This window comes from Sebastes umbrosus, chromosome 6 (genome assembly GCF_015220745.1).
Source record: "Sebastes umbrosus isolate fSebUmb1 chromosome 6, fSebUmb1.pri, whole genome shotgun sequence".
Classification (NCBI taxonomy): domain Eukaryota; kingdom Metazoa; phylum Chordata; class Actinopteri; order Perciformes; family Sebastidae; genus Sebastes; species Sebastes umbrosus.
This window is the reverse complement of record NC_051274.1, coordinates 34,414,195-34,425,688: the sequence shown is the minus strand read 5'-3', so window position 1 is coordinate 34,425,688 and position 11,494 is coordinate 34,414,195. Positions and strand designations below refer to the sequence as shown.

Sequence of the window (11,494 nt, the reverse complement as noted above, 5' to 3'; positions counted from 1 at the left end):
TAACCCCTCCAGATGTTGTCTGACAGGTGGGATGTGGATACTAGTAAATCCACCTGTTCTTTACATCACATGCTGTAACCGATGTTTGATAAAAGGCACCACAGTTAAAACACAACTGAAGTTAAACCTTTTTGTTTCAGGAGGGTGTGTGGCTGTGGACTGATGGTTCCGTGTTTGACTACGAAGGCTGGCCCAAAGGTCAGCCCAGCAACGGAGGCGGAAACGAACATTGCATGGAGATTAACTTTGAAGGTAAATATTGATTATCTGTCGATAAGAGATAGAAAAACGATCATTTGTGACTGATAATGTGGTGTAACCTTACATCATTAATTCTATTTTGTTTAAATTGTTCTAAGCGTTTTATAACCAGGTTTTGGAGAGTGCTATATAAAGAAAGTTTTACATAATTAGTTGAGAAAAGGCAAAGAAAGTCAACGTGTAAACCTGTAACTTCTGAGGCCTCTGATGTGCTATTATTGATTGTTTTTTAAATCTCTGTCCACAGGGAAAGATAAGACCAACGATATACCGTGTGATCTGAAGAGGTCATTTGTGTGTGTCAACAAAGCGTGAAGTCCACCGTCATGAGCTGACACACGTATGAGGATGTGATGATGTCCCTTCTACCAGGACGTCGAGCCGTCGAGACGACATCACTGCTCGAAGGTTTATTGATTTGATTTGAGTTTAATCAATAAACAAATATATCCTCTTCAACAGTCTGCCTCACCTCTTTATATCTTATATATCTTATATATCTTATATATATATCTTTATAACATCTCATCCACCAAAGCTCAAAGGTTCTTTAAAACAGTTTCAATCAATCAATCAATCGATTGATTTTACTTCTGATTGTGGTTCCATATCAAAAATAAATAATAACACAAATATACACAGTGCAGTCGATACCGTACACATGGTCACAATAAAACATTGCAAATAAAAAAAACTCCAAAAATGGCTCCTCATTGCCACATCTCTGGAGAAAAGTGTGTGCAGCTTTTGGTAGAATTTATATCTTTTATCATCCATTAAGATTTATAACTTATCTGAACTGCATATATACAGTATATATATAATATATATATATTATATATATATAAATACATATATATTTATATATAAATGTATATATAAATAGATAAATAAATAATATATATATATTTATATATATAAATAAATATATATAGTCAAGCTTAGCTATTAAATATTAAAACGGCTTGTGTCACCCTCTGATAACTGAGCCATTGTTGTAGCCCATTCTTCATGAAGGGGTGGTTTTATTTCCTCCAATGTCTCAGTAGTTTCTGTTTATCTGTTGTAAAAGCCAGAATAATCCTTCTCTGTTCAATCAGTCCTTTATAAGGAAACTGCTGATTAAAAGGAGCCATGAACCATTTATTGTTGTCAGACTGAAGTAATGTGTCTGAACAGTGGGAGAGGTCCACAATGAGTAATGCACTTTGTAAACACACTTCATACGAGCTTTCCCGTAGAAGTAATTCATTATCTTTTATCTGCTACACCCAATAAGTCATACATTCAGGCTTGAACTGTGTGTTTACATTTGAAACTGTATTGGATCATGAGACAGCAGCCGGCTGGGTTTCTCATTTAAAACAAACACAATTCTGGACCCAACAGAATAAATACAGCCAGGTGTGTCTGTTTCAGCCTCCATCAGTCCAGAGACTCACCTGCCTCCAACACACCATGTTCAGCTTCAGGATCAGCACCACTCTGTGTGAGTACACTACCGACTGGTGACTGCAGTCATAATAATTACTCTGTTTGTATAAATTCTTTTTTGGGGTTTTGATTAGATACGATTGTTGTTGAAGAGGATGAGGACTTTTATTATATCTGATGGAGTTTTAGTGTACCGGGTAGACTCAGTGTTGCTGCTTACACACACTCCTAGAAGAAATGGCAGAGGATCACCAAAGTTATTAATATTCATCCTGAGGGGAGCAGGAATAACTTGGATAAAAGCTCCTAGAAAAATGTTCAGAGTCATTTGCATTTCTTTTTTTAATCCAGTTTTGGTCGAGTTACGGTAATTAATCACTTTAGTTTTTTACTTTATTGATTCCTTGTCAACAAAAGTACAACAAGTTTTGTTTTGACAGAAATCATTTTCTCAATCTGAGTTTGACGAGACACTTTATGTTAATTACATCACATTAAACTGCTGTTTGAACTCTTTATACAGTTATGATTTAAATAAGATTGGTGAGAAACTCAAATCAAACCAATAGATCTTCTAGCAGTGATGTCGTCTCGACAGCTCGACGTCCTGGTAGAAGTGACATCATCACATTCTCTTACGTGTGTCAGCTCATGACGGTGGACTTCACACGCACATGACACAAACAAATGACCTCTCCAGATCACACGGTATATCGTTGACCTTATCTTCTCCTGTGGACAGAGGTTTAAAAACGAATAAATAAATGTAAATCAAGGCATCAAGTGTTGACAGTTTCTTTTACTAATGCTTTTCATTGTATGTAAATACTACTTTTTTCTGGTTGTCCACTTGTTCTCTTTTTTATTTATTTTTATTTTTTTATTTTACATGTTCGAAATAAATTTTTAAATGAAATTGTCTTGATAAAGTTTATCCTAAACAAGAGAGCTTCATTAAACCTTAAAGGACCAGTTTGTAACATTTCAGGGGATCTATTAGCAGAAATGGAATATAATATTCATAGCTATGTTTTCATTAGTGTATAATCAGCTGAAACTAACAATAGTTGTTTTCATTACAAATACGAGTTTGTTTGTTTTTTGCTTTTAATTCATTTATTTATTTTAATTGTATATATTTATTTATTCATTTATTTTTATAGATTTATTTATTTGTTCATTTTTATGTATTTCATTTTATGTATTTGTTTATTTTTATGTATTTATTTATTCATTCATTTATTTTTATGTATTTATTTATTTTGTCATTTATTTTATTTATTTATTTATTTTTCATTTATTCATTTATTTATTTATTCATTTATTCATTTATTCATTTATTCATTTATTTATTTATTTGTATGTATATATATCCACACTCCACCAGCTGGTGGCGGTAATGCACCAAATGGTTGTTTGTCAACCGCCAATAAACCTGAAAAAAGAAGAAGAAGAAGAAGAAGAAGAACCATTGAGCTGTAGAGATGTTGGGGGTTATTGGGTTTTAATGGGTTTTAATGGCTTTTAATGGGTTTTAATGGGTTTTAATGGGTTTTAATGGCTTTTAATGGGTTTTAATGGGTTTTAATGGGGTTTTAATGGGTTAATGGCTTTTAATGTGTGCTCCGTCTACAGACGGATTTTCGTCCTCGTAGTTGGTTTATTTGGTTTAATTAGTTTATTTTTGATCTCTAACGTCAAAAAAAGATTTGATGCATGTGATGCAGAACCAAAGTTCATAAGCGGAGTATCCACTCGGGGACCTCTTTTAGCCGAACACCACCAGCAGGAAGCCCGATGACGATCCGTGATGGAGACGACAGGTGTTACAGGTGTTAACGACGACAGACAGACAGACAGACAGGTGTTGAGGTTAGCCAGGTGAACACGGTGAAACACAACGAGCCGGTCGGTGTGCGAGTAAACACATTATGGAGACAAGATCCGGTTAACGACAACAACAACAACAACAACAACAACAACAACAACAACAACAGCCGGAGCGGGACGAGGAGATCAGATGTTTGTCTGAAACACAGTGTGACAGTGATTTGTGTTTTTCAGTGCTGGCAGCGACCTGTATGACAGCAGGTAAATATCTGTATCTTAATGTTTACACGTTTCTTTCCGTATCGGCCGTGAACTCATAACCTCATCTCTGTTTTAGACGTTTCCACAGAGCGAGTCGTCAGCTGTGACGACGGCATCGCTGTTCAGCGTCTGAACTGTGGTGAGACTCAAAACTCAAGTTTTCACATTTAGGTTGAAAGACTTGAAGTGACCGGATAAGTGTGGAGGCTTGTTGAGGAGAAACCTGACTGAACGCTTCACATGGACGCTTGGTTTTTCTTCTTATCATACGTTTTAAAGGTGTAGCATCAATATTTAAATTTGTTATTTATATATTAAAAGTAAGATAGGAAACTCTGAAAGAGACAATTTTAAGTTGTTGTTGTTGAGGAGATCAACAGTTTGAAATTCTCATATCAGAGGTCTGTAGTATGAAGCGGGATTTGCGGTTATCAAGGTAACTTCAGCTGGTTCACTTCTTACCGAGGTAGATCTCCATGGTAACTGATGCTGAACGGCTGACTTGCTCCAGATCACCATGGTAACTGATGCTAAACGGCTGACCTGCTCCAGATCACCATGGTAACTGATGCTAAACGGCTGACCTGCTCCAGATCACCATGGTAACTGATGCTGAACGGCTAACCTGCTCCAGATCACCATGGTAACTGATGCTGAACGGCTAACCTGCTCCAGATCACCATGGTAACTGATGCTAAACGGCTGACCTGCTCCAGATCACCATGGTAACTGATGCTGAACGGCTAACCTGCTCCAGATCACCATGGTAACTGATGCTGAACGGCTAACCTGCTCCAGATCACCATGGTAACTGATGCTAAACGGCTGACCTGCTCCAGATCACCATGGTAACTGATGCTGAACGGCTAACCTGCTCCAGATCACCATGGTAACTGATGCTGAACGGCTAACCTGCTCCAGAGCAGGTTATGTTCCAGATGAGAGATCAACTCGTATGAAAACACATCCTACTGACCAATTAGAGCTCTCTGTGGTGATTGCATGATAATATTACACACATACAAAGAAGTTTAAGTCATAATCAGACTAAAAACAACACAGTTTAAACTGACAAATAAAGGAAGGACAGCGGATTTTATGTTGTGAGTGTTTACCGCTTTGAATTATATTTTTATATTTATTTTTTTTACTTGCTCTTGAGTCCGTTTTACACCGTCAGAGAGGGGGTAAGCAGCTGAAAGGGTGTTTAAATACTCATAGACGCCAAATGATACTCGCAGGGTAAAAATAAATGTATTCCATTCATCTATTATTCTCGTAAACGCTATTTATATTTAGACAAGTACACTTTACTTTTGAGTATTCTGTTAAATTTATAAATCTGTTAATTTACGCATTCGCACATCTGGAGTTTTTTCTTTTACCAGCTGTTCTTCCTGCATTTGGAAGCTTCAACTGTGTTACTTTTAGCCTGGAATAAGTGTTTAACTTCTTCGTATTTGTCTAATATAGTTTACTCTTTGATAAATGTGTCTCTCTGCCTGTCCGTCAGTAGTCTTGTTCATGTCTGTGATTGGTCAGATGCTGCAAACACCTCCTCGTTCATGTGAACGCGCTCATAACGAGATTGGAAAACCCTGGGTTGGCTTACCGAGTTGATAACCAGTTTCGTAGTACAGTTTAGCGAGATCTCGTTTGTTAGGATAAGTGAAGCCAGATAACGAGAAGATATCCTGGGTATGTTGAACTCGCTTCGTAGTACAGGCCTCAGAGGTCTGTACTACGAAGCGAGTTCAACATCTCCAGGGTGTCTTCTCCTTATCTGGTTAACTAACCCTGACAACAGAGATCTCGCTAAACTGTACTACGAAACTGGTTATCAACTCGGTTCACATGAAAGGGGCGGGGTTTTACAGCATCTGACCAATCACAGACATGGACAAGTCTGCTGTCAGCAGAACGCCATGTTTTATAAACAAAGAGCAAACTATAATATTAGGCAAATACCAAGAAGCTAAACACATAATCAGACTAAAAGTAACACAGTTGAAGCTGCCAAATGCAAGAAGAACAGCTGGCAAAAGAAAAAATTGCTGATGTGTGAATGTGTAAATTAACAGACTCAAAAGTCAGATACACTCGTCTAGATGGGGCAGACATAAATAAATAGAATATATAACACTTCATTATGCCCTTTGGTAATGTTGTGGCGTATTATGACTATTTCAACCTTCTTTCAGCTGCGTCCCCGTCGGTGTGAAACAGACTTGAGAGCAAAATAATAAATATAAAACATAATTCAAAGCTGTAAACACCCACAGCATAAATCCAGCTGTTCTTCCTGCATCTGTTTAATCTGTGTTGTTTTTAGTCTGATTATGATTTAAATTTCTTCATATTTGTGTAATATTATCATACGATCTGCTCACCGAGCTCTGATTGGTCAGCAGACGGTGCTTTAATACGAGTTGATCTCTTATCTGGAACATAACCTGATCTGGAGCAGGTCAGCTGTTCAGCATCAGTTACTATGGCGATCTACCCCGGTAAGAAGTGAACCACCTTTGTAGGACGGAAAACCCTGAAGGGTTAAACCCTGAAGTTACCTCGCTAACCGCTTTGTAGTACAGACCTCAGATCATTTAGATATTTCTATTCCTGCTGTAATAAGACATATTATTATTATTATTATTATTATTATTATTATTATTATTATAATTATTATTAAAGGAACTGTCTGTAACTTCTGACACGTATAAATCACCCGGGTCGGTGTCCCATGCACGCTCGCTTATGCGCACTCGTGTGTGGCTACGCTGTTCAGACTCAGACTCCAACACAAACCACAGTGAAGCACCAGAACCTCTTGGTTGTATCTAGTGAGGCCCGTCTGTTAAACAGTGTTGGCCGCGGTCGGAGGACGCGGGGGAGACCGTAGCTTTGGTCTCCAGGACCGGAGTCTCTGCTCCTCTGCCTGCCTTCACTCAGCTCGCTCCACCTCGTGTGCATGCGCGCACACTCCACACTGCAGAAGAGTTAGTTTAGCTCTGAGAATATCTAGTGAATGTTCAGTGGACGTTTGTGCAGAAATAACTGCTGCAGCTCCTCCAGACCAACAGAGGTTTCCCGTGTCTTGTGAAGTGACGGGGCTCCGCAGAGAGAAACGTTATCGTCTCTGACCGGGTGCCAAGCAGCTGAAATATAGAGTGATATTGTGCCTTTAGCTGACGTGTGTCGCCTCACTGTGTTGAGCGATGTTCGTTCATGTCTATTTAGAGCGAGCACAAGCGCCAGCCCGACGCTGACTTTCATTGACTTAACGGCCACAGTTGTCGCTGTTAACAAGACATTCTGATTCTTACAAACAGTCCCTTTAAGCAGATAAGAATACGTCTAGTAATCACAGATTATGACAGACATTCAGCTGCTGTTATCTACTTAAATAACTGATGTAATGTGACCGTCTGTGTAACAGAGAATGGAGTGATCAGTGTGCAGGCAGCTCTGTACGGACGCGCCGACACTGAGACCTGCAGTGAAGGAAAACCTCCACAACAGCTCTCCGACACAAAGTGCTCTCAGCAGGGAACCACCGATGTCCTCAGGAAACGGTACATCCCCCCCCCCCCAAAACATCTCTACAGTCTCTGATATTAGCCCAAACTGTATTTTAATTTACAGTACATTTTGATACAGTATGTGCTGTCTTTATGTGTGTTTCCTGAAGGTGTGATGGAAAGAAATGGTGTGAGCTGAACACAAACGCCGTCCGTACTTCTGATCCCTGCAGAGGAATCTATAAATACCTGGAGACCAACTACACCTGCTTCCCAGCAAGTCAGTCACACGTCTGCATTCAATGAATGTGAAGTTTAAACGCTCGCTCACACCGCATTTTCAAAAAGACAAAATCAGTTCATTCTACTGGAATCTTTGATTCATGCTACTCTAAGGGTCTGTCATCAGTGGATTTAAACATGAGGGGCGAAGTAAACCTCGATACTCAACGAGCTACGACAGTTCATCAATTAAAAAAATAAATCTGAGATTTCGAGAATAAAGTCATAATATTATGAGAATAAAGTCAATATAGATATAGAGTAGACATTTTATGTTTTTTTTCTTTTTTTCTCGTAAAGTTATGACTTTATTCTGTAAATCTCAGATGTGTTTTCCCTCAATGTGGCCCTAATACTCCGTAGTACATTGTTTCTTTGGCCCTCACTGCATTAGACTTATATACTATATACTTAGACTATAAACTGTGTTACCTTCATCACAATGATCACATGTTTTGCGGCTCCAGACAGATTTATTTTTATTATTTTGCCTAAAATGGCTCTTTTGATAGTAAAGGTTGCTGAGCCCTGATCTAGTAGGTTCAGTTTTGGAGCTAGAGTGAAGACACCATGTCAGGAAGGAGGCTAAATAACGCAATTTTAGCGAGGAAAAACTGTCATGTCCATTTTCTAAAGGGGTCCCTTGACCTCTGACCTCCAGATATGTGAATGTAAATGGGTTCTATGGGTACCCACCTTTACAGATATGCCCACATGCAGTTGTTTGAATGCAGTATAAATGTGTTATTGTCTCCTATTCTAAGAATGGTGTGTTTGAATATTTCTGCATCCTGGGGTCCCTAAACAGTGTTGAATTCCATAAACTGGGTCTCACTGTAAAGCTGAGACTCTGGTGGATCCATTGAGCCCAACTGGATTCATGTGTGATGATGTTAGTCCCCATAGGAGACATTTCATTGACCCCTCTGTATAAAATGACCTGTGGTGAAGACGCTCAGATGAATGTCGTGTGCGCCACATGTGCGACTCTGTGGTGTGACCAGGCCTTTAATAGTGTGATGATGTCTAATCTGATTGATGTTGCTTCGACAGTTCGGCTCGTTGTATGTGAGCAAAGTCTGGCACCCCTATATTGTGGTAAGATCACTATTTCTTTGTGTAATTAATATTTTCATTTTATTTCAACCCTCCAGTTAAATATTATACCTGCTCACTTTGTCTCCTCCTCTTCTCATCAGCTGAAGGTCAGGTTATATTAGTGTACGGTGCTGATTTTGGACGTCGTGACCGCACCACATGCTCCTACAAACGACCTGCTTCTCAACTCCAGGACGTCGACTGTTCGGGGCCAACGAGCAAAGTGTCTGAAAGGTACAGCTGGCCGCTCGTTGTTGATTCGGACTCCAGGTTGAGGATTGTGGAAATCGTAAATCACGGTCCATATTAACATTAATATACCAGCTGCACAGATTTGTGATGCCGTCTCTCAAATGACACCCAGATGCAGTGGTGGAGGAAGTATTCAGAGCCTTTACCTAAGTTAAAGTACTACTACCACACTGTAAATATACTCTGTTACAAGTAAAAGTCCTGCATTGAAAATGTTACTTAAAGGGTAACTTCAGTATTTTTCAACCTGGACCCTATTTTCTCATGTTTTTGTGTCTAAAGCCGGGCATGCATTGTACAATTATAGACATGTTGTTGTGTAACTCCTACTCCACGAGAAGATCGTTTGCGATGGAAAGCCAAAGCTCACGACCTGAGTGATCACACTGTACGGTCCGATCATCAGCCGCGACCTGAATGATCACACTGTATGGTCCGATCATCAGCCGCGACCTGAATGATCACACTGTACGGTCTGATCATCAGCCGCGACCTGAATGATCACACTGTACGGTCCGATCATCAGCCGCGACCTGAATGATCACACTGTACGGTCCGATCATCAGCCGCGACCTGAGCGATCACACTGTACGGTCCGATCATCAGCCGCGACCTGAGTGATCACACTGTACGGTCCAATTGTCAGCCGTGACCTGAGTGATCACACTGTACGGTCCCATCGTCAGCCGCGACCTGAGAGATCACACTGTACGGTCCGATCATCGGCCACAACCGGAGCGATCCCACTGTACGTGTAAAATAGAAAAATAAACACGTCCTGTTGGCTCCTGAGGACCGTTCTGGCTGTTGACAGTTGTCAATAAAGTTTGGTTTGAAAGCTCCAAGGCAGGTAAAGTGTGTTTGCTAGCAGAGGTCTGTACGGGTCACAATGCTAACAAAGCATCCTGTCTGCTGAAAAGTCTAAAAAAAGAGGCAGCGGCGTAACGTTATATGGACTTGCTGTGGCGAGGTAGACGTGGATAGTATAACTTGTCCATTAGGCAGAGAGAATTGGAGGTAAGCTAGCCACGTCTTACTAGCAATATCTATTGTACATCTTTATCTTGATAGCTACGCTCTGATTACTGCAAAAAGGCGCTGACGTTGGGGAGGTCGGCTCGTGGCTCTGCTTCAACTGAGAGAGTCTGCGGGCGGACGACCAAAAATTGTTGACATGTCAGAAATTGATCCGACTGTCCAACGGCCGGTCGGGAGGAGTTAATCCGTCCTCGGTCCCCAATTACAATAAATTTGCTGTCGAGTAACTAAAGCTGATAAATGTAGTGGAGTAGGAGTATAAAGTAACATGAAAAGAAAACACAAGTGAAGTACAAGTACTTCAGATATTGTACTTAAGTACAGTAGTAGAGTAAATCGCCATAGTTATATTCCACCACTGCCCAGATTTAATGAACCTCAGTGACCATTTAAACCTGTATTCACTCACATTAATCTGCATCCACAGCTGTAATGGAAAAAACAGCTGTATTGTCAGAGCGAGCACCTCGGTGTTTGGAGACCCCTGCGTCAACACGTACAAGTACCTGGAGGTGGCTTACGTCTGTCAGTGTAAGTAGCTCAAAGGCCCTTCGTGGCTGTTTCACTCTGCTGAAGCTAATCTGTGGTCCTGATGTGAGAAGAAAGACGGTTAAAAAAAAATAACAGTAATGTAGAAATATTTCAACATAATAACTGCTAAAAAAAAACAGTCAATCCTACATTTAGGTTTCGATCTGTAAATTCAAAACCATCCAGCTATTTAGTGAGGCCATATTTCTATTTAAAGTGGAACAACACGTTTAAGTAATTAATAAAAATGATTAAATGACAAATAATATTAATAAGATATTTACAAATTTCACTGAAATTATTGGTCTAACCTGTATTATCTGTTCTTTTGCAGATCCTGTGTAAACATATTGAAATCACAGTGATATCACAAATACTCTCTCGAATGAAAAACAAACAAAAAAATCTCTCAATCAGTAAAATGTGTCATTAGTCTGTGATTAAGTGAAATTACAAATGATCAAATTCTAATTTAAAAGGAAAGCTATATAGAGACTGTAAATCTAAATGAAAATCACTGTTACACTTTGTATGAACTTAATAAAGACTGGATCAATTCTGTTTTTATTTTGGTATTATATTATTATTGATTTTGGTTCATATCTAATTATGTTTTAATGCATTTCTTCATCTTATGTAATACACTTTGAATTGTGATTGTGCCATACAAGTAACTTTGAACACAATAAAATATTAAGGTGGAATAGGTAGACATCATCTTAAAAATCTCACAATTTCTTTCTTTTTTCTTTTTTTTTGATGAGAAAACGTTGAACACTCCTCATTCATTTCTTCAAGTATTGCCACAACAATAAGTTGATCTTCAAGGTTAGATATTCTTCCATGCCTAACCTTTTATTAAAAAAGTCATAGTATAGTATGTCGAAAAATTTTATAAAAAAACGTCATAGTATTGTATGTTGAAAGATTTCATGGAAAAAAGTCATACTATAGTATGTCGGAAAAATTCATGAAGGAAAAGTCATAGT

General features: G+C 39.1%; 1 protein-coding gene across 2 annotated transcripts; it reads left to right on the top strand.

The window, feature by feature from the left end:
• The first annotated feature begins 531 nt into the window (after positions 1–531).
• Positions 532–11,236, top strand: LOC119490065 (L-rhamnose-binding lectin SML-like). Of its 2 annotated transcripts, XM_037773278.1 has the most exons (10): positions 532–669; positions 1,681–1,750; positions 3,760–3,786; positions 3,863–3,925; positions 7,223–7,358; positions 7,475–7,584; positions 8,640–8,684; positions 8,786–8,918; positions 10,402–10,505; positions 10,840–11,236. In XM_037773278.1, exons 2-10 carry the CDS (start codon positions 1,720–1,722, stop codon positions 10,848–10,850), a joined length of 660 nt encoding a protein of 219 aa, XP_037629206.1. In that variant the 5' UTR covers positions 532–669; positions 1,681–1,719; the 3' UTR covers positions 10,851–11,236. The 2 variants fall into 2 exon arrangements, with proteins under 2 accessions (XP_037629206.1, XP_037629207.1); XM_037773279.1 differs by lacking the exon at positions 532–669 and having other exon boundaries at positions 708–1,750.
• Positions 11,237–11,494: the final 258 nt, after the last annotated feature.